Source organism: Glycine max, chromosome 16 (assembly GCF_000004515.6).
Source record: "Glycine max cultivar Williams 82 chromosome 16, Glycine_max_v4.0, whole genome shotgun sequence".
Lineage (NCBI taxonomy): Eukaryota > Viridiplantae > Streptophyta > Magnoliopsida > Fabales > Fabaceae > Glycine > Glycine max.
This window is the reverse complement of record NC_038252.2, coordinates 33,857,423-33,882,528: the sequence shown is the minus strand read 5'-3', so window position 1 is coordinate 33,882,528 and position 25,106 is coordinate 33,857,423. Positions and strand designations below refer to the sequence as shown.

The 25,106-nt window shown below is 29.2% G+C and overlaps 1 protein-coding gene across 1 annotated transcript; it reads left to right on the top strand.

The window, feature by feature from the left end:
- Nucleotides 1–10,219: 10,219 nt before the first annotated feature.
- Nucleotides 10,220–11,856, top strand: IF7GT3 (isoflavone 7-O-glucosyltransferase UGT3). The gene has a single exon (NM_001367066.1). The coding sequence runs from the start codon at nt 10,287–10,289 to the stop codon at nt 11,706–11,708; it is 1,422 nt and encodes a 473-aa protein (NP_001353995.1). The 5' UTR covers nt 10,220–10,286; the 3' UTR covers nt 11,709–11,856.
- Nucleotides 11,857–25,106: the final 13,250 nt, after the last annotated feature.

Here is a 25,106-nt window from a genome sequence, read left to right as displayed (position 1 = left end):
TTAACAAAATAATGGTGAAATTAATTCTTCGTTAATAAAGTAAAAGTGTAATTACAAACAGGTCCAATATTACATATCGATCTATTTCCACTTAGCTAAATATATTGTATGTATCACTCTATGGAGAGGCCTAAGACATTACTCTTGTTAAAAAAGAGGATCAAATCCTATCCACCGAACTTGTATAGTTAATAAACAAACAAAACACGATACAAAAGTAAACCATAAAGTATTAGCCTCTTAGGCTTACACTAACAAAAAGTAAAGTTACTCCTGCCTTCTATTTAGTTTTTTAAATTTAAAAGATAGCCTTGATCATGGGCAGTGCTAATAATATTAAAAAAAAAACATTGGTGTTTTGCCTAATTGACGCTAACTAATTATCTTAAAAAATTTCATCTTAGCCCGAAATGTAGAACTATTCTCACCTTGTATTTTTAAAAAATTTAAAAGGAAGCGACGGCCTCCTAATATATTAGAAAAAGTTGTTTTTAAGCATTAGTTTGGCTGGCGCTACTAATATTAAAAAATGTAAATTTTTAACGTTGGTTTGGCCATCACTTATATTCTCTATTTCATCTTCAATCTTTCCTCTTGTTTGCTTTCTTTTAATTTCTTAGACTTATTGAAGAGGTTCTTTTCTCTGTATTGTAGGTGGTTTTGGAGACGGTGGATATTGGCAATAGAGATGGCAGTTTAAGTTTTGGGGTGGTGGTGTGGTTGCATGCAATGGTAGTGAATTTTCCTTTTTTTTTCCTATTGATGGTTTCTTTTTTGTAAGTAGTGGTAGCTAGCTCTATGTTTGTAGCTGTGGTAGTTTTAGGTTTTGGGTGGCGACGTGCGATGGTGGTTTGGGAAAAAAATGGAGAACATTAAATTGCAAACAATGACAATACTTTTTTAATTTTGTTCAATTTTTACGATTTTGCGTCATTTTAAACGATGGTCAGGCTCACACTAGTAAGCATTGGTCTTGTTTGGCTAATTAACGCAATCCAGTTAGTGTCAAACTTATTAGTGTTGGCTTTTGGCCTTTTTTTTTTACAATTTTTTTGTAGATTTCTATTTTAAAATCTTAAATGAATAAAGTTTATAAATAATTCCAAATTTTGATAAGTAGATATTTTTACTTTGACATGCATGTGGATGTGTTATTTACTTTATTTTGTAATTTTGTTGTTAACTTTTAGGCCGCTATGAGCTTTTAGTGGAGTGCATGCAATTAATGAGGCATGTAGTATTATTTTATGCCTACTTGAAAACCCCATATGTATTTTTTGAAGTTTAATTCGATGTGTTGGCCATGGGCTATCTTTAGAATTGATAAAATTTTAATAATTATGCTATTTGTGGTGGAATTCAATGTAACATTTTTTATATCAGAGTATTCGATCGTACTCTTGGATAGAATAAGAAATTTAAGAGTGATTAAATTTTAAACTAAAAATTAATTTTATAGTTATCATAAAGTATAAAACTTATGAAAATATTTGAAGATGTATGTTAGTTTACTCTTTCTACCTTTATTTTTATAATAAAAAAAGAAAAAGAAAAAGTATATTGATAATGACATGAAAGAAAAGTAGACTCCGCGACATTTAGCAAAAAGGAAAAGAAGAGACTTTTTGACATTTGATGTTAGTTTATATTCAATCCTTTTTATCATCTACATTTATTAGAACGTAACGTAACAAGCCACATACTTTAAAAAACCAAGTCATTTTCAAGCGTTTCAAAGTCAAATTATTTAATGTTATTTGGCATGTATATGCATATCTATCATGTCACTTTGATTAAACATTTATAAAGTATTACAGGGAAAATAAATTTTTGTGAAGAGATTAATTGTGTTTTAGTCAACTAAAGCATGTGAGAGGCGTCGGCAACCATAAAAATATTACAGGGAAAATAAATTTTTGTGAAGAAGTATTAACGAATTTTAAAATAAAATTTTGCAAATTCAACTTATTAATTATAAAAAATTCACTTCTATGATTAAATTAATGAAATTTAAAATTCAAAAAATATTAATAAATATCTAAAAAAATTAATTAATAAATACTAAAAGCAAATTAAGGGAGAATTATTACATAGAGTAGTTCCATTTAGTAGGAAAATTTTCAGTACGAATTTATATGAAATGGAGGTGCAGATATGTTATTAATTGATAAATGATTAAATAACAATAAAAAATTAAAAAAATAAATCATTTCGCTCGTGCATCATCAATCGTCTCAAATTTTTGGTACTTCCAGTCTTTCCCTAATACAAAAATGAAATAAACTAACATTAATAATTTGATTTTATATTAAATAAGTAGGAGTAATGATACGTGATACTTTTATTAGAAACACCCATTGTCACTTGTCACACGGGTTAATGCTTCATGTATATATATGTAAGACATAAATGGTAAATGAAATTAGAAATATGATAAAACAAGAAGATAAAAAAAGATGGAAATATAAAATACTGTTTGAAATGAGAGTTCAGTAGTGAAGTACGTACATTGCCAAAAATAATTTCACGTTCTAGCTAGTTAATATCCAACTAGCTTCTACGAACAATTTATATATTAGGGGCATATCAATATACACAGACAAAAGAAGATTGTCACCATATCTCGCATATAGGAGTATATAAAATTCAGTAATGTGAATACAAACGCGCCTTTCTTCAATTCCCCTCTAAGAGAAAGTACGTTTCTGAACCATAAAAGACGAATGAGATTGCTGATTAACCAAACAACTTGCTACAATTTCTCATTTTTATATATATGCATGTTGATTTCAAAAGCCAATAGTCACTTGACATGAGGTAGACATATATGATAAATTTTGTATTTAATTAATTACGGAATGAATATATATGTTGTTCGTTATCGAAAAGTTCAAATCAATAACTTTTTTTTTTTATCTTTTTCTTCTCTATTTGTCATTAAGTCAATTTTATAAAAAAAATTAATAATTAACTAACTATTTAACATTTAACCAATTAAAAAATATGTTAATTTAATGGTTTTTGTGTGCGGCAAGAGAAACGATGACAAGCAAATGAAAAAAGAAATAACGTCATTAGTGGCGAGATTATTGCCTTATATTGACATCAATAGAACGCATGAAGCTATCGAGAAGCAAAACAATGAAGAGATGCCATGTATCAGTGCATACAGGTTGGTACGGATTAAAATTAAAGTATATATATCAAGTATACGATACCATGAGGATGCTTCAAAATAAGTTGAATAGCTGTTAAATATTGTTCGAATTCCTATGATCTGCAGGGTATATGGTACAAATTAAATAAGAATTCAATGCTCATTTTTTTTTTTTTGTTTTTCACATATTATTTCCTTCCAGAGTCAATTATGTTCGAATACGATTGAATTTTAAATGGTGACACATTTTTCTAACAGAAATTCAAATATTTATTAAGTTATGTGAGATTAGTTTCTTCCATTATACTCAACCCCTATTAATAATTCAATGCTCATATTTTCAAGTTATATTAATTAACATAAATGCATCATGTAAGTAATACTATCTTTTTACCAAACTTCTGGTAATGGCAACATACATACTAAATTAAAGACCTACAGTTTTCTATCCCATAAAAAAAATCAAAAACAAAAAACCGATTGGAAAAGTAATCCAATAGAAAAGCTACAAATTCACAACATCCAAAATCCCACTTGGTTCCAATTCCATCAAAATAAATATATAGTGTTTATAGTCTACAAATAGTACAAAAGCTACTTAATTACTATGAAACCCCACAGAGTACCTATCAAAGGTGATATATTCTGCCTTATTAATTGTATTTCTACATTGGAAAATCCAATGGAATCAATGGTTTAATATTATAGTTGGCCATGGTTAAACTAATTTGGATCTACATACCACCACAAATTCATAGGGCCCAGAACAGTAAAAGTGAATTTATGTCATGTACTGCAATGACAGCATTGCAGATAATTTTCTAAACCATGTACATCTTGATATCGAATTCTCAAACTTCTTTTAAAAAAACTAAAGATAAATGCAATGCAGCTTGTTACAATTCCTCATCTCATATATGTGTGTGTTTGAAAGTATATATATAAAATCCAATAATATGAAGACAAATGCAACTTGCTACAATTTCTAGGAGAGAAAGTATGTTGTTGAACCATAATGACAAATGACATGGCCGATTAATCAAAAACCTTGCTACAACAAAATGTAAGACTAAGAACAATAAACACACTATGCTTCTCAATGATAGACATGTACAGGAAGAACAGTAATGCATTGCATGCAGCACAAACCAGAAAGGAAAGTTTTATTAGCTCGTTCCGATGTCAAGCTAACAATCCTAAGGAATTCAGCTTCTCTTCTATCCTTCACTCTCTTTTTTTTCATTTTAATTATTTATTTATTTATTTGTTATCAACGTACTCACTTGTCACATCTATAATTTCTCTCTCAAATTTTATTTTATTTATCTATTTCTCTTTTCCTTTCACCTGCTCGTTCCAAAATTAGGATGCACAATTAACTTTTTCCTTGTTGGTAATACGCACTATGTCAAGCATGATGCATGTGTTAAGTTAAAATATTTTTCTTTTATTGATTTCATGGGTTAAAATATTAAGAACCGTGCAGATCGACTGCAGAAGCACGTGCAACCAACAAATGCAGTTGCTAATTACAAAATAGTGGCACGGTTCAATTACCAGTCATTGACCCATATTCTGAGGCTACAATGATGCCAACACTCCTGGTATTTTTTTTATTATTATTATAGGAATTAAAAATAATGTTAAGATTTATAATAATTATATCAAGGTCAATTAATTGAGTTAAAAGTTCTTAGTCACTCCAGTATAATTAAGCATTCTGTGCTCCAAAAACAGAAAGAAAAAGAAAAAAATTACAATACATAATGTGATAAAGTATTAAAAAAACAGTATAAACATTAAAATCCTTGTCATTATTCAGGAATGATACTGGTGGGGGTGAATGTTAATTTATCAGTTAACTAGTATTTTATTCTTTACATTGAATGTAATAAATGTTTTTTAAATAATTAAAATTTGTTATAAATAAATATTTTTAAATATAAATTATATTTTAGATCTATAATGAATAATTTAAATTATGATATAATATTATTTTAAAATTTTAAAGTAATACTATTAAAAATTATTTTGGAAATAAAGGCAAAAAACATTAAATTGAAAAGGATAGACAGTGGAGAATATCAAATATCACATATAAATAACATGCAAGGAAACGTAACCTACACGACGTGCAACTTATTTTCATGCCATAATGGAGGACAGAAAACATATATATTGCCCTGGCTCAAGTCAGCTTTCCCTCTTATTCGTTCATAGTTAATTTAATTAAGCTATCATTTCAATCCACGAGATAATTTGAATAGAGAAACTATTTTCCTTGTTACAATTGGATGTACATGCTTTTGTCTTCTAATCAAATATAATCCACCTTTTCTGTCGTAAAAAAAAGGAATAAGACAAAAGTTGATGTAATAAATTTAATTTAAATTATTATGAAAAACTTGCAAGATTGAATTAGGCTGAATTTGATAATATTTTAGCAAGCATTCAAATCACATATCACATCAATCCAAGTAAACACAGTTTTAAGTGATATAGCCATTAAATATTTAATCTTCTAGAAGCATATGCACGCATAAGCATAAGATAAACATAATCTCCTTATAGATTTATAATTTTCATCCCAAGTATTAAGTATACTAAATTTATATTAACTTTTCAATTGTATACATCTTTAAATGAATTTGAAATTATTTTAATTTATAATTTGACATTTATCATTTTCTTTTACTTATATTTATACCCTAAATTTATGATATCATGAGAAGGCTTCAAAAAAGGTTGAACCGCTGGCATGTTATTTTGGCGTAATTTTAAAATAAGTCACATGTGTGTTGTATATTATTTGATCAAATAATGTTATGTGATTTATTTCATCATCAAACTTTCAAGTTTAATTTTTTATTTTTTTTTTCAATTAAAACCTAAGGACTTTTAACAAATTTAATATTTTTATTTTTAATTTATATATTTTAAAAAGACACTTTAATCCTCAATTAATTCTCAATCTTCTTCATTTTAGATCTAATTTTTCCTGTGTTCTATCAATCTTTACCCGGATGTACCTAGTTGTTTGTTAGGTCAGTGATTGATGTTTATTTCATACCAAATTCAAACTTAATTATTTGCGAAACCTGTTTCATAGTCTTAGATGTGTCATATCCAATTTGTCATCTTGCAACATGTGTTTATGTTAAAGTTAGATTTAATTCCACTGAATAATTTCTAAGCAAAGTATTTTGATTGTGAATGCGATGATTCTGAAGGCCAATTCTCACGACATTGAAATATAAAGGAGAAGGACTAATTATGCCCAAAAGCTAGAGAGAAATAATTTTCTAATAATGTCTAGTTGCAACTATATCTATTAGATGCATTGTGGCCTTGGCCATATCCTAGGTCATACAAGTTTAGGAATAACCATTGAACAAATTCCAATTGAAATTAATTGACAAGAACTATATATAGGTAACCTTAAGCTGGTTTGACCTATTTCACTTGGTTGATTGGATTGACAAACATCGATTAATTATTTTTGGGAAGGCTAGGTTTATAATCTAAAAGATTAAGAATTAATTATGGATTAAAGTATCTTTTTAAAATACATTAAATTTAAAATAAAAATATCAAATTTGTAAAAAGATTCTTAGGTTTTAATTGCAAAATAAACCTTTGGTTTTAATTGCAAAAAATCAAAACATTAAACTTAATTATGTGATAAAATAAATCAAGTGACATTATATGATTGGATAATATATAATAATGTAACTTATTTTAAAATCACACTAAAATAAGGGCCCTAAATGTATTCATATGATTTCTGCATGGTACGAATAAGAATCCAACACTCATATATATTTTAGTTATATTAACTAACAAAAATGAATCAAGTAAGTAATATAATATCTTTGCCAAACTTCTGGTAATGCATGGCAACACAGATAGTCAGATACTAAATAATAGACCTTAAGGTTTCGATATTTTAAGAATAAAAAACAAAAACCCTATTGTTGGACGAATAATCCAATAGCAAAAGTACAAATCCACAACATCCAAAATCCCATTTGGTAATTAAATATATCTACACATAGTATACAAAGCTACTTCCAGAAAATCTCGACAGTGTCCCAAGCAAAGGTGTACGCTACCTTATTAATATAATATATTTCTACGTTGGAAAAACCATTGGAATCAATGGCTTAATATTATAGTTAGACAAGGTTAAATGAATCTGGATTTTGTATCTACCACCAAAAGTTCATATGGCTCAGAACAGTCGTCGTGAATGTCATGTACTGCAAGTGCAATGACAGCATTGTAAATAATTTTCTAATTATATGACATTGCAATGACAGCATTGTAGTTACAAAATTCATGTTAATTAAGGGAGATGTTTCGCACAGTAAATTAAGAAATAGCATGCAAAGGAAAAATTATATGCTGCTACTGCATGTGGACCGAGAATAGAAACAATAGATCCGAAGCAATCAATCAGTAACATGCAAAGGAAAAATTGTATGCTTCTTACGCACATCATGTTGCAGATGACACATATAAGCCAAGTATATACTATACATGACGCACTCCTCAAACAAAATAATACAGGGTTATCATATTTGCATTTTGCAGACTTATCTTTAATCTCATTTTCCATATCTATCATCTCTCTTTTATTTTTTTTCTTCTTTCTCTCACACGTTTCTTCCTTTCACCCATGCATGTCAACATTAGGCATGAATCATGCAGAAGCACTACGACAAATGCTGCTGATATTTAGATTAAATTAGTTACAAAATAATGGCACGGTTCAATTACGTGATGTTGACCCATATTCTGAGGCTTCAATGATGCCAATATCCCCAATATAAGCATATGGTTCTCAAGAAAAGAGAAAAAGAAAAAGAAAAAAATTCTTATAAATAACTTGATAAAAATATACATATAAAAAAGTGAGTATAAAAACTAAAATCCTTGACATACTATTCTGGAGTATTTTACTGTTTACATTACCCATAATAAATGTTTATTTTCGTGTAATTAAAATTTTTAATAAATAAATATTTTTAAATATATAAATTATATTTTAGATTTATAAATAATTTAAATTATAATATAATATTTTTAATTACTGAAATTATTAAAAAAATTATTAAAATATATTTTAATTATCGAAATAAAAGATAATTAAATTAAAAATCGTAGACGATTAGAAATATCAAGTGCATACATAAATAACATATTTACAATACAGCCAAGGAAACGTAAATCGACACGAGGTGAGACTTATTTTGAGGCTATAATTGAGACTGCAAACATATGACCCTGGTTCTAAAGTCAGTTTCCCACTTAATTAGTTAACCCTCTTATTGTCCTTGTTATAATTGGATGCACTGAATTTTTTTGTTTTTTTTTTTCTACTGATGAAATATAATCCACCATTTTTGTGGTAAAAAAGAAGAAATAAGACATAAAAATTTATATAATCAATTTTATTTAAATTATTAAAAACTAAAAAGCTTGAATAAGGCTGAATTTGATATTATTTTAGGAAGCATTTAAATCCAACTAATATATACAGAGCGAATAAATATATTAATTCATGAGTTCAAACAATGACAAACAACAGATCACGTCAATTATATCCCAGTGAACACAGTTTTAAGTGATATATAGCCATTAAGTATTTAATCTTCCAGAAATACATGGATGTATAATAATTAAGCATAAAATAAACATTACTCAACCTTCTTATAGATTTTTAATTTTCATCACAAGTATACTAATATACATTAACCTTTCTATTGTATCTTCATATAAATTTGAGACTATTTTAATTTATATTGTAATATAGATTACATTAATTATAGGTTGAGGAGGTTTAATATTTTAGATAATTTTTTATGTTCAGTCAATATTTTATCTATATGGATTGTTCTTTAAAAGAAAATTTCTTGTATAAACTTGCTACGCTCAATTTTTTTAGACCAACAGTCAAATGAATTTTAAATATAGTAAAGAAATTAAGTCCCAATAACATGACAACTCCAAAACTTTTAATTTTAAAAGATATATACCATAGAATTTATCGTACTAAAACAAAGATTTTTATTCATCCGCATAAACTTTTCTTATATTTTATTCACCCAATTTTATTTTATTTTTTAATAATTTCTTATCATATCATTCGGTGCACCTTGACTGTTTTTCTGAAATCAATAAATGTGGGTTATATTGACTCAACTACTGACATATAATTATTTCAATAAGTGTGGGTTTAAATAGCAACGCATCCATATCACGGTACCACACCACACCGCTCCAAGCGATAATAGTATAAAATCCTTGACTTGAATAACCATCGTATATTCAACTTCTAGAAACACAGCCTTGTATATCCATAGGTAAAATATTACACTTTTTTTATCCCTTCTAGTTTAAGAATATACCTCCCAAACCAACAAATTAAGTCGATCTAGCTGATAATCATGAGATTAATTCATGTCTCACAAGGAAGGAAGTGAGTTTCACAGCATGAGAAGTATGTAAACAGTAAGTATTTCTTGAGCACTTATTTAATCTTGAGATTTATCATCATTTGGTGGACTTTCATGACCTAATTCTCTTAAATTTTCTACTTATAAAAGAATTAAAAAAAAATATTAATTACACATACACTTACTTATTTTAAAGACTTCATTAATATCTTTTATTTTTTTAAATTACATCATAATTTTTATAATATTTATATTTATTTTGAGTAATAATACATAAATATTCTCTAATTTTAAATATTTTAATAACAATTCTTATTTATATTAATCTCTCTTTTTCTATCATACTTATTATTTTTATATTTTTTTTATTTTCTCTCCAATGTTAGATAATATTGTGAGTATTGATCAAATATTTTTTATATAATTTTTTCCTTTTTTTCTTCCTCTCTCTCTCCTCCACATAATAATGAGACCCTACAAAACATTTTTCTAAATGAAATATTCCAGCCGACATATAATCCAAGACACGTACGTAGCCTGCACCTCCCAAAGTTGCTAATAAATAGACCATGCAAAATACTTTCCCTCCACACCAATTCACCCTCCTAAGAATCACCACAGCAAGAGCAAGAAAAAAAAGGAAAAAAAAAAAGACTTTCTCTTGAATCATCATGACCATGAAAGATTCCATTGTTCTATATTCAGCTTTGGGAAGAGGACACCTTGTTTCAATGGTGGAACTAGGTAAACTCATACTAAGCCACCACCCTTCACTTTCCATCACCATTCTTTTCCTAACCCCACCCCCCAACCAAGACACCCCCACCTCCCCCACCGCCTTCACCTGCGACGCCACCGCCAAATACATCGCCGCTGTCACCGCCGCCACCCCCTCCATCACCTTCCACCGCATCCCTCAGATCTCCATCCTCACCGTCCTCCCTCCCATGGCCCTCACCTTCGAGCTCTGCCGCGCCACCGGCCACCACCTCCGCCGCATCCTCAGCTACATCTCCCAAACCTCAAACCTCAAAGCAATAGTCTTGGACTTCATGAACTACAGCGCCGCACGTGTCACCAACACGCTTCAAATCCCCACTTACTTCTACTACACTTCCGGCGCCTCCACCCTCGCCGCTCTTCTTTATCAAACCATCTTTCACGAAACCTGCACCAAGTCCCTCAAGGACCTCAACACGCACGTTGTAATCCCAGGGTTACCGAAAATTCACACTGATGACATGCCAGACGGAGCGAAAGATCGTGAAAACGAAGCTTACGGGGTTTTTTTTGACATAGCCACGTGCATGAGGGGCAGTTACGGGATTATAGTAAACACGTGTGAAGCCATCGAAGAGAGTGTGTTGGAAGCGTTCAACGAAGGGTTGATGGAAGGAACCACGCCGAAAGTGTTTTGCATTGGACCCGTGATTTCTTCTGCTCCTTGTAGAAAGGATGATAACGGGTGTCTGAGTTGGTTAAACTCGCAACCGAGTCAGAGTGTTGTGTTTTTGAGTTTTGGAAGCATGGGAAGATTCTCGAGGACTCAGTTGAGAGAGATTGCTATTGGGTTGGAGAAGAGTGAACAAAGGTTTCTGTGGGTCGTGAGGAGCGAGTTCGAAGAGGGTGAGTCGGCGGAGCCACCGAGTTTGGAGGAGTTGTTACCAGAAGGGTTTTTGGATAGGACTAAGGAGAAGGGAATGGTGGTGAGGGACTGGGCCCCACAGGCGGCGATTCTGAGTCATGACTCGGTGGGTGGGTTCGTGACTCACTGCGGGTGGAACTCGGTGTTGGAAGCGATTTGTGAAGGGGTTCCAATGGTGGCGTGGCCTTTGTACGCGGAGCAGAAGCTGAATAGGGTGATTTTGGTGGAGGAAATGAAGGTGGGGTTGGCGGTGGAGCAGAACAATAACGGGTTAGTGAGTTCCACCGAGTTGGGTGACCGAGTCAAGGAGCTCATGAACTCGGATAGGGGAAAAGAGATTAGACAGAGGATTTTCAAAATGAAAAACAGTGCCACCGAAGCAATGACTGAAGGTGGATCCTCAGTAGTTGCATTGAATAGGTTGGTAGAAATATGGAGGGAGCATTAATGGTATAGAACTTGAGAATGAGAGAATGATTTAGAAATGTGCATGAGATTCAGTATAAGAACTGAATTTCTTTCTCAATAAAGAATGAGCACGAGTTAAGTTGTTGTAAATTATCGATGTTCTGAATATGAATTCGGTCGTGATATTTATTACTATCTAGACATGTTCCACTTTTTTTTATTCACCTCTTTTTTTTTCATATTATAGGAGTACTATAATCAACTATTTTAATTACTTCTCTATTTCTTTCTCTTAAGAGTTAAAGTATTAATGCCTCTACACCAGAAAAAATGTCCCATCGTACCAAAATTTTCCTTTTTTCTTAATTGTTGTTGTTAAGCATACGAATGAATTAATTAGGAGTTATAAATTTGGAACAAGTTCAGCAGAACACGCCACGGAACCATTGCGTACGAATAAACTTGCATGATATATCTTAGAAACTAATTTGATGAGTCATGTCAAATTAAACATGTCCGTGTAATATACCTCAGATCTATTTCGTTTAGGAGAGAGTCCTGGTTTTTGGACAACCAAAAACATCTTATAAACATCCCAAAAATCAGGACTCAATGTATATTTTCCGTCTAATAATCTTTCATATTAATCGGTGCCTGACGGAAGACGAAGATATTTAGTATATCTTAATTGGTTGCGTTTCAATAATGCATAAGTTGACAAAATCCATGAAATTAACGTAGAAATTAAAGCTATTTTGATGATTTCCTTCAACGAAATTCACGTCAATCTTCTTTGACATATATATATGAACCAAACTGATAATTGTTTCTGCTTATACATCCATACGTTAAAAATAAAAAGTAACAAAGTACAACATAATTTATGTCCTTTTAACTATAGATGTACCACAACATGCCTATGGTTTTAGTTGGCATATTGTTATATGGCATGCAGTCATCTGATATGATTGCTTTGAACTAAGGTGATATTCATCAGGTATGCTGTGGATTTTGTATATATAATTAATTTGGTTAAATGAAAGTTAGAGCTTCAGCCCGGTTCTCTTCTTATATGGGCAAATTACTATAATTCTTGTGTGGTGTATTAATCTTATGGAGTGTCAAGGGGAGTGGGAAAGGGATGGGGGTGTCTCATCACTTGTATTGGGTTACCTAGAAGTGGTAATGTGGTACCTCTTTTTGTCATAATAGCCTTGTGGTTGGAGTAACTTCTTGTGCCTCCACCTCCTTAAAAAAATATGTACAATGTAACATGTTCTATTTATCTTACAAGATAATTTTATTCCATTTTCATCTTTATAGAGTCATACATGTTCTTTATTATTGGATTTTAGTTCGTACAGTTTTGTTGATTAATTTATGTTCTTGAGTGTATCTCCTACCTAATTTTTATGTATGAGTTAAAGTATTCCTTATATTCCTTTTAGTTATAATATTTGATTTATAAAAATATTTGGATCCACACTTCAAATGAGTGAAATCAGCTCAATCTTTGTCCTTTTAGTAAAGTCTATTTTAAAGTGATTTTTTTTATTTATTTATATAAGAAAATTAAATTTTAGCAATTGATCCTAAATATTAAAGCATATAATACCTTACTATAAAATAAATACGTATAAAGATAAAATTTGTTATAATGAAATTGAGTGGCAAATAATAAAAGTTAGTAAGAAACTAGTATGTTTTTGTCCGAATAAAACTGAATTCAAACTCATTAAATTAATTAATTATTTATGATAATCAAGAACTAAAAATCATAACATAATATTAGTTAGGACTAAGATAATTTACACTAAAAAAAGTACTACGACAATTTATTATCTTTTTATACTGTTTTTATTTATTTATAATATGTTATCTTTTTTAAAATATTTTTTTCGCTCTTATATAGTTTGTTTTAAATATTTTTATTTAGGTTTGGTGGACACACACCATCGATTATAGTGGTTGTCGCGAGCCAACTGACTTAGCTAATTTATTTACGAATTTATGAGATCAAGTCTATGCAAACTAAACTACCGCATTGAAAATGTTAAATTGAGAAAATGAAGTAAATTCGAACAACCCTTTATATTTTAATTTATAATATAAGATTTGTGTAATTGACACAAGATAAAAATGAGATTAAACAATTCCCATCTTTAATGACCAATAAAATTTAGATAGATATCTTGTTTTCAATTTTACCATTAATGAATTTAAAGAAAATCTACGATTAACTATTGCAATTACTAATTTACAATCATATTTAATGCTTCATTCTTTTTTCTCATGAAGGTAAAACCTCATGTATAATACTCATAATACATGTCATACATTTTATTTCCACACACTCTTTTTTTTTTATTCATTTTGCAACATACAGGTATAATTTTAAATTTTTTTATAACATTTTGATTATAATTGTTAATTAAAAATTATAAATAAAAACTATAATTGTGAAATTATTGATAAAAATATAAAAATTGAAATTATAACATTTTGATTATCACGTACATGTAATATTATTTATTACTTAAATAGATAAATAATTAATTATAATTTTTAATTAAAATTTAATAATTAGATTAATCACACTAAAATGCATAAATATATGTAATAAAATATACAAATATTAAATCTTAGTAATTATTTTTTAATGAATTATAAAGAGCTATACTCTTTATTCACTCTAGATCAATAATTTCATTTATTTTAAAATTAGAAAAATTAATTTTAATTTATTAATCTAAATTAAATATGTAAAATCAACTTTAATAAAATCGAACACCTCACAACTTTAAGGACCAAAGTAATAATTTACTCATGAATAATTCTTTAAATTAATAGTGTCCTTCGCCTCCTTGGAAGCATATGTAAATCCTACCTGCTGGGGACCCGTTTTCTGTGGTGCGAAGTCGAGCTATACAAACTGCCAAGTCAAATAATATCATTAAAGTCAATACATATGCATGGGTTCAAACAATGACAGATCACATTACACCACTTCAAGGGAACACAAAGGCATGTTTGCATTAATTATTCAATCTTCTACAAGCACAGACACATGCAAATTTACTAGTAGTAGTATCTTTTAAAATAAGAATTTTAATAATAAATAATAGATACAATAAATGATATGATGAAAATAAAAAATAAAAAGTAAAAAACTATTATATAATTTGAAACTATCATATATCTATATATGATTATTGCAACTAATTAATATTTATATTAATTATATATAGTTTAGCTTTTTAATTTATAAAAAATTAATAAAATTCAGTTATATATCACATAAAATGAACTACTACTATACAGTAACATCACTAATACGTACGTGACGTGACATTATGAGATGATATATAATAATTTTTACGCTGCATGCTACTTCCCACATTGGCGACGATAAATTTAGCGAGGAACATTTGGCTCCACACGCTATTCCTCCCAATAATTACTTTGAATCAGGGGAGGAGAAAACAAAAAACAGACTTTCTCTTGAATCACCATGACTAGTCTAGAAGGATTCCATAATTCTATACTCAGCTTTTGGGAGGTGATACCTAGTCTCCATGGTTGACTCCAATTAAATGAATAAAAGTGTTACATGAGTTTGAAATGTCCACTAGACTTTTTATCACTATTGCTTTAACAGCTGAACCAACCTTTGGAACGCAACAAGTTAAGAGCTTCCATCCACTCTCTCTTTTCCCTTGTCCGAGTCCATGAGTTCCCTAACTCAGTCCCACTCACAAACCCATCTATGTCCTCATTCACCGCCAAAACCACCTTCATGCATGTTCTCCACCATAATCACCCTATTCAGCCTGGTGGGTTAGTAACTTAGTATGAGTTTGCCGGGTATAGAACTATGGTGTCCTTCATTGTTTGATGAATGGTTTCTTGGAATGAAGAAATGAAATGTGTTGTGAGATTAAGAGTAAGAGGGTGCATCTATTTAAGGGCAGGGTGCAACATCAGGCTAGACAACAATGCTGTGCTCATATTTACTGGAAAAAAAGATTCTTGGACATATGGTAGCCAAGAAATATGTGTAGGATCGAGCCACTCATTAAATATGATTAAGATATTTGGGATAACTTGTTTTTCTCAATTTCAGCTGGTTTTTTTTTTTGTTCCATTTAAGTTGTTTATGAAATAAGCTATATGTTTGTGAATGGTAGATTAAAATAGGATTTTTCTTATAAGAAAATAAGTTGTTTTTGTAACATCTTGAGTGCCCCTGTCAGATTATCCTGAAACATTTTATTTCATATCTAAGATTGTATTTCCAAAATTACAAATGCCCCCATTCATAACTCTGTCTGTCATGAAGACTAGTTCTGAAAAGGGTCCACGTTCCTAGCTACATGCATAACTTTCGGTCCTTTTTCGTAATTTAACATGTAAAAGTTAATTATTGCTAATATTTTTTATTCAAAAGAAATTAAGTTGATATTTTTTCTTTTCATCTAAACTAAGCCGTATTTGAGTGGAAAGATTTCCCGCGGTTGCAATTAATTAGTTTTAATTCTTTTTATGACGTTTCATGATTGCTCAGATTTAACTGTAAGTGCATATTGTAGAAGCTTTTATTCTCTTTGGCAGGTTGAAGGCTAGATAACACTTTCTTTCAGCCCCAGTGAAATGATTTCTACTAGCTATAGGTTCTAATGGATTTATGCTTGTTTCAACATGTTCGTAGAGGAAATGGCCATAATAAAACAGATGCTGAGCTAACATTAAATTATTTTTTACCTTCCTTTTTTGTTCCCCACGTGGATTAATCAATCAATTGTGAGGAAAAGATGAAAAGAACGAAGCGGATGTGTTTTTTTTTTCTTTTGATTTGGAAGTTAATTTACTTTGTCATGTTATTAAATTTTATTATGCTTTAGTTGCACGAGCTTCAACTTTTAACTCTCCTATATTATTAGCACAGTTCCATGGCTTCAATTATCAATGAGATTGAAAAAAGGTTAATCTTCCACAACATCTTTAAAAACATTTATTTAATCTAAAACTTAATAAAAATATTACTAAAAACTTTTAGTAACATTTAAAAATATCAAAAAATATAAATAAATGTTACTATTTTTTGTAATATTTTATTAAATATTATGTATAATTTAAACTTTAATAATATTTTTACTAAGTGTTAGATAAAAATATATATATATGTTATTAATAGTCCTTGTAGTGGTATCCCAAACAGAAAATCTAAGCTTTCCACTCTAGCCAAAAAAGTAATATCAAACATAATTTTTAAGATTTGTTTTAAGCTAGGTCTATGAATATGATCTCAGTTTTTATCATTATTTCTTATATATATATATATACTGTAGTACGTGGGTGCACCAAGTTGGTCCTAGCTAGTGTATGTATTGAGGCTGGTGATCATATCTGGGCTTTTAGGTACATCCTCGAGGTAATTCATTTTGCCTACTTTTTGGATTAATTCTATACGCGCGCGCACATCTTTGGACCATTTGATACTAAAATGTTAAACTTTTGAAAGAACCAGTTATTAAAGAATGCCAAAGTATCTAAATTCTGCAGAGGTTTTTGGTTCAATATAATGTCTTATTAAGGCTTTGGCTTTGTGTGGTTTTTATTCATGACTTAATGTTCAGCTTCCTGTTAACGATGAAATTCAATTTTGGTTATGTTTCTTTGTTAACTTATGTTGAAAGTGTTTTGAGTTTTAATGCCAATCTTTCAACATCTTCAAAATGGATGCTAAAAGCTTCTTTTTTTTACCTGATGTTAAGGCTTTTTTGAAGTAGAGGGATAAGACTTCTTATAGTTTTATAAATCACTTTAATTTTATTTTTCTTTTTATCTCTCTTTATTGTTATTTTTCATTGCAAATCACATTTTACATTTCATCTAATTTAATTTTTTTTCCTTTCTTGTTTTAATTTCCCTTCTAAGTGCACCCCAAAATGCGGTGAACGTGTACAATTTCTATTCTCGTAAAGCATTGGTACAGTATATATGAAGCAAAAACAAAAGCTGTTTCACGAAATTATAGAAACTCATCACAATCACATCACAATATATACAATTCAAGATAATGTTTGGACTTTAATGGCACTAAAAGTCAAAGGAGAAGGAGACACCTCTGATAGAACATCAACAAGTTGGCCCAATTTTCCAGAATAGACAAACCCATAATCCAGCAATGACCTAAATACATAGATATATACAAACAAAAACCATAAATAATGGCAAGGAAGATGGAAATCAGATAACAACCCTTGTAGGACACATAAATATATTATCATCCTTCCCATATATACTAACTAGTAGAAAACTGCCAAGTTATTATTTTATTCATTGAATCATTGGACATAAAGTCATCAAGTGGCTAGCTAGTAGACATGCTAGTAAACCCGAGCTGCCCCCCATTTAATCACCACAACTTTTAGTGGACAAAATAAATGCAACAAATGACATCTTAACGAAGTATGATCAAAGGAAGTTAACTTAATGATATAGTACGTGATCCCTTCCAGATTGATCTCAACTTCTCTCAAGTTTAAGTGCAAGTTTGGCTCGGGGTTATAAAATGCTATTTAATATCATGTTCGTGGCAATTTACATGTAAAACAGGTTCTTCTAGAATGTGCTGTTGTGATGATATCCTTGGTGGTCTACTAATTAAGATCAAAACAAGCAAATTAGTTAACTAGCCGACTATTTAATATCATAAAGTCAAATCAAATGCTAGTATGAACACTTCATCAATTATTAATAAAGGTGGGTTCATTGAACCATAAGAACAATGCCGTCAGAGCAAGACCCCAAATTAATCCTATCAATGGGAAGAAATAATTATTGAGTTTAACAATGATATATACTATAACAGTTTTAAAACAATTTTATAAAAATTAATAAATTTATCTTACTAATTTGTGATTAGATGACAAATTTATAGTATAAACACTAGATAACTTTTTTCTTATGATGATCTACACATTTGATGAAAGTATAATAATAATCTCCGTACGATGAAACTCAACAACAATAATCCCAGTACGGGTACAGCTTCAATGCAAACAACTAAGCCCTGAGAAGTTCTTGCGAAAACGATCTCAGAAATTTTCTGAGAAAATGGTAGGCCCATTATGCAAGTGTACAGAAGAAAGGAAAGAAGGTCCACGGAAATGGTAATGGGCCTAAGATGTAGCCCGCGAGTGTATGAGAGGAGAAGAAAACATGTTGCACAAGGATAATTAGAGGGAGAGGAAAGAGGAAAACATAATACTACCTCCATCCAAAATAAGTGTGGTATTTAAAAGAAAAAATATTTTAAAATAAATATGATATTTGAATATTAGTTATTTTTTTACTAATATTTATTGGGTTTTCTAGCCTCCCTTTTTATGTAGAGTAAATTTTCAAATAAGAAACCTCATTTTGTCTAATTTATTTAAGTGGAGAGGAGTCAGATTATGGTGTATGAGATAAACTCATTTGTGAGGAAAAAATAATTATAAAACATTGAGAGAGAAATGAGAGAAAAAATCATCGTGATTTTTTCACACCCACTAGAAAATGTTTTTCATATTGCAACTGCAAATTCATTCATCGTTGGATTGAGCTGATCTTTGGACAATAGGTTTTACATACGTGATACCTCAAATTGTCCGGTTTGATTGTCAAAACAATATCTGGAGAAGGAGATAAGTGATTCACATTTCCTATTTTGCATTTGGTGTTTTCATCTTCTTGTTTATATATTTTAAGCATTGGTGTTTGATTTTGGTTTGACTGTTTGTAGCACATTTCAATACACTTATTGAAGACTCTCTTATACCTTTATTAATTATAGTAGAATTATTTCTTTGGTATGGACAACTCATGATTTTTACCCTTGCATTGAGGGATTTTCTATATTGAACAAATTGTATCTTTTTTATGCTCTTGATTTCTATTTTGCGCTCTATATTGTATAAGTGCTCTCGTAGGTTCTTTTTTTTACCTGATGTTAAGGCTTTTTTGAAGTAGAGGGATAAGAATTCCTATAGTTGTATAAATCACTTTAATTTTATTTTTCTTTTTATCTCTCTTTAAAATTATTTTTCATTGCAAATCACATTTTACATTTCATCTAATTTATTTTTTTTTTCCTTTCTCGTTTTAATTTCCCTTCTAAGTGCACCCCAAAATGAGGTGAACGTGTACAATTTCTATTCTCGTAAAGCATTGGTACAGTATATATGAAGCAAAAACAAAAGCTGTTTCACGAAATTATAGAAACTCATCACAATCACATCACAATATATACAATTCAAGATAATGTTTGGACTTTAATGGCACTAAAAGTCAAAGGAGAAGGAGACACCTCTGATAGAACATCAACAAGTTGGCCCAATTTTCCAGAATAGACAAACCCATAATCCAGCAATGACCTAAATACATACATATATACAAACAAAAACCATAAATAATGGCAAGGAAGATGGAAATCAGATAACAACCCTTGTAGGACACATAAATATATTATCATCCTTCCCATATATACTAACTAGTAGAAAACTGCCAAGTTCTTATTTTATTCATTGAATCATTGGACATAAAGTCATCAAGTGGCTAGCTAGTACGTAGACATGCTAGTAAACCCGAGCTGCCCCCATTTAATCACCACGACTTTTAGTGGACAAAATAAATGCAACAAATGACATCTTAACGAAGTATGATCAAAGGAAATTAACTTAATCATATAGTGATCCCTTCCAGATTGATCTCAACCTCTCTCAAGTTTAAGTTGAAGTGGGTTGAAGAAAAACCACAACTTGCTTCTACATCCTTGAATGATTTTACACCTATAAGAAAATGCGGAGCACAACCTCATACTCAAACACACTCGGGCCCTCATACTCAAACACACTCGGGCCATGATTTTAAATGGGACGTTCCTACGTGCACCCAACAATTGTGCGCAATACCTGTTTTGTCCTTTCGTAAAATTCATGTATATAAATATATTAATTATTATATCAAAATTAATTGTTACAAAATTTATTATTTAAATTTACATGCGCATTAGATATATATTAGAAATTTTAATAGTTCATATAACGACATTAATTATTTTGTAACATATTAGACCTATTAGTTGAGCTGATTAGAGCGTTGTACAAACAACAAAAAAAATCTCAGGTTTCACTCTTGTTTGAGCTATTTAATTTGTAAAACATATTTTTGACAATGATATATTGTAAAACAGTTTTAAAACAATTTTATAAAAATTAATAAATTTATAGTATAAACAGTAGATAACTTTTTTCTTATGATGATCTACACATTTGATGAAAGTCAATTATAATAATAATAATCTCCATACGATGAAAATCGACAACAACAATCCCAGTACGGGTCCAGCTTCAATGCAAACAACTTCATGAGTTGAATACTTCCTACGTACCCTGAGAAGTTCTTGCCCAAATGATCTCAGAAATTTTCTGAGAAAATAGTAGGCCCATTATGCAAGTGTACAGAAGAAAGGAAAGAGGATACAGGGAAATGGTAATGGGCCTAAGATGTAGCCTATGAGTGAGGAGAAGAACACATGTTGCACAAGGAGAATTAGAGGGAGAGGAAAGAGGAAAACATAATGCTACCTTCATCCAAAATAAGTGTGGTATTTAAAAGAAAAAATATTTTAAAATAAATGTGATATTTGACTATTTAATATTAGTTTTTTTTATTAATATTTGTTAGATTTTTTGGACTCCTTTCCTATGTAAAGTAAAAGTCTAAATAAAAAGCTTCATTCTGTCTCACTTGTTTAAGTAGAGAGGGATCGGATTATGGTATAAGAGATAGATTCATTTGAGAGAAAAAATAATTACAAAATATTGAGAGAGAAAGAAGAGAAAAAAAATCATCGTGATTTTCACACACCCACCAAAGAGTGTTTTTCATATTGAAATTACAAATTCGTTCAAAGTTGAATGGCTAATTGTTGGGCAATAGATTTTACACACATGATACCTTAAATTGTCTGTGGATTGTCAAAATGATATTTGAAATGGGAGATAAGTGCTTCACCCCCAAGCTTTTGAGAAAATCTATTTTTGATGTCTGTTATTGAGTTTGTTATTGTATTGACCTGTTTTTTCCATCAATATTGTCATTCTAATTTTTCAATGTAATATTAATATTAAGGTCAATTTTATAAAATTATTATTTATTTATCTATTAATTTTTTTGATAAAATAACCCAGAACTATATTTGTTTTGGAACGGAGGGAATAATAGAATTGATACGTGCCAACAAGGGAACGAGAAAGAGGTATATGAGAATAAAAATGGGAGAACGATAATCACAAATTAAAATGGTAACCATGTTTTGTTTGTTTGTTTTTTTTTTTTTGAATGAGGCAACTTTGTTTTTTTAATCATATAGGTTTTTGGTTTATTGTCCCATCACACCTTTAGCGGAAAATAGCTTATAAATATTAAATAAATGATAAAATATATAAATAAATCTAGGTTTATATATTTTTTTGTTTTTGTAATTTTTAATTTTTGTTTTTGTAAAAGTTTTATTTTAGTCCTTCTAAAATATATTTATTTTATTTTTTTCTTTAAAGTACTTGGATAATAATTTTTTTAAAAATATTTTTTTATTATTGAAAGTGTTATTTAAAATACTTTAAGAACAAAAAGTAAAATAAACATATTTGTATAGATTAAAGAAAAAAAATTGTAAGAACGGAAATGAAAAAACACTGAATTAAAGACAAAAAAGTATTTAAGTCATTAATCTAGGGCAAGGCTCTGGTGGGCAAGTTTGTTAAATGGTTCATGGTGAGCAAATTTTATTAACAATTGGATTCATTTGATCTATACAATTGAAATATACATTATCCACACTGGATTTATTCTCCCGAGATCGAAACCTAGAACTATATATGGTAGAAGATGCACTTGCCATTAAGGATGACATAGGTGAAGGCAATGGTGCCCATATATGAAATCAAGGCCATTGACGATGGTGATGATGAGAGTGGCCAAAAGGAAGAGAGGGAGAGTAAACAAACGGTGTTACCTAGAGGAGGATGGAGAGAGAAAGGATTCGGAGAAAAGTTATCTAATATGGATATTACATATTACAACCATATATATGAATCACATGCATGAATCCAATAATCAATAAAATTTATTCATTATGAACCTTTTAACACACTTGTCCACCTTAATTAGCCTTGCCCACCATTGTAACATCAAACAGTACATCTCACCAGTCGTGGTTTCTTGGAGAGGCACGTTTTTAGTTTGATTATCTTTTGATATTAGGATTAGGATCGATGATTATTAAGAATATCGAACTTTTTATTTTAATTTTTTTAATATATATATATATATATATATATATATATTGATAGAGTGTGTGACTCGTATGGGTGAAATATAAATATTTTAAGTATTTAAGTATTTTCTTAAAGTTTTGTTAAGAATTATTTATAATTAAAGTATAAGATTTTTAATTATGTCATAACTTGTGAGAGTTAAATATTGATTTGACAAATGTGTGAAATCTTTATCCATTTGGACGAATCTCATTGTTGTGTCAGCACCAAATATGAATGGTAGCCAATAATTTTTCTTAGATAGAAAAAAAAAAGAACACTATTGTACATATTTTTTTTATCAGTATAGTACACGTTTAAGTGATAAAAAAAAAAAAACCTTTTTGACGAATGAATCACGATGCTTTGATTAATTTGTAAGTTAAAAAAAATTACCATATACATTAATATGATTTTGAATGAATATTACAGATAACATAAAATATTTTTTCAACAAAAATAAAGATGCATATTAAATCAAATTAAGTATCATTTAGGATAATTTATAACAAATGTTAATTTCAAAAATTATACTATAACAATTTATAAGAAAATATTAAATAAAATTATAATTAAAATTTATAATAATTTATATTATCCTTATCCTTAAAACTATAATTAATATGCGTAGATTAATTTGGGTATCATAATTAATTTGATTTAAATTAATTAAGATTCCCATTTATTTAATTAATCTGAGAGTTTTTTGCTTGCTGTGCATATGTTCTTAGCATACAAACCCGTGTATAGGCTCGCGTATAGTTAGTGTTCCCTTGTGATAGATGATTTTTCTTATTGCAACGTATATCAATTTGTATAAGGTATTTTTTTTAATTAACATATATCAACCAAAGGAGAATATATTTGAAGAATAGGGATAAAGGAAACAACATAAATCAACACACAAAAAAAAAAAACAACGTTATAATTTTGTGTGCTCACTAAAACAAACAAATGAAAATAAGAAATAACTGGTGCAAATCAAAGTTCTATAAGCACATTCAAAGCATAAACGAAAAAAAAAAAGGAGCCAACTAACAATTTCTCTTAAAAAAAAATACAATGAAAAAAAGTAATAACTAACCAAATAAAATTAAGAACACAATGCTTTATCAACCCACTTCATCTCAAGAGTTTAGAAGAGCATGAAGTAAAAAACAAAAAAAAAAAAGACTTTAGAAGAAGAACATGGACATTTAGAAGCAATCAAGAACAAAGGCAAATGAAACAGTATCAATAATAATGGGGAAAAAATAGTGTTAGGAAGATGGTACAACCCACATTGGTAAAAAGAAAAGATAAACTTAACTCATAATGTACTCGAAAAAATTAGAGAAAACATATAAAATAGATATAAAATACAAATCAGCAATTCCCTCCAAGAATGAGGTTAAGTGGATGCAGACACGAATTGAAGCGAATGCAAAAATGAGGCAGCATTGTATATCTTACTAAATCCTATGCTCTCTTTTTATACTGATTATTTTATTTTCATGATGATATGTCATTAACTTATATAATTGGATTGCAATTCCTTTATAATTAATACTGACAATTATAATAATTGTTAATCATTATAATTATGACATCAATAAATTTTGACCATCATTATTTAGATTACATAATAAATGAATATTTCAATCAAATTAGTTTATTTTGAGAATGTTAATTTCCTAATTTTTTTATTTGAAAATAATTTATTTTATGGAACTCTTGAGACAGAGCCACATGTCAATTTTCTTTTCTACAACATTTTTTATATAGCATATAGATACATTTTAATATTAAGATATTATTTTTATATGAGGAGTGTTATTTTTTACTTTTAACTAAATACTTTATGATAAAAAAGATTATATATTAATTGTATAAAAAAATCTAGATCGTCATTCAATCACAATCTATTTTATATATATATATATATATATATATATATATATATATATATATAATAAAAATTATATTAATTCGAATTATGATTAAACAACAATATAAATTTTTTTTACAATATCAGTATATTGACCATTAAATTCCTATTTTATTATCTTTTTATATTATTTATTACAATGATA

Bases quoted from the DNA above. Each gene is read 5' to 3' on its own strand.
- IF7GT3 (NM_001367066.1), top strand. From the start codon at position 10,287: ATGACCATGAAAGATTCCATTGTTCTATATTCAGCTTTGGGAAGAGGA.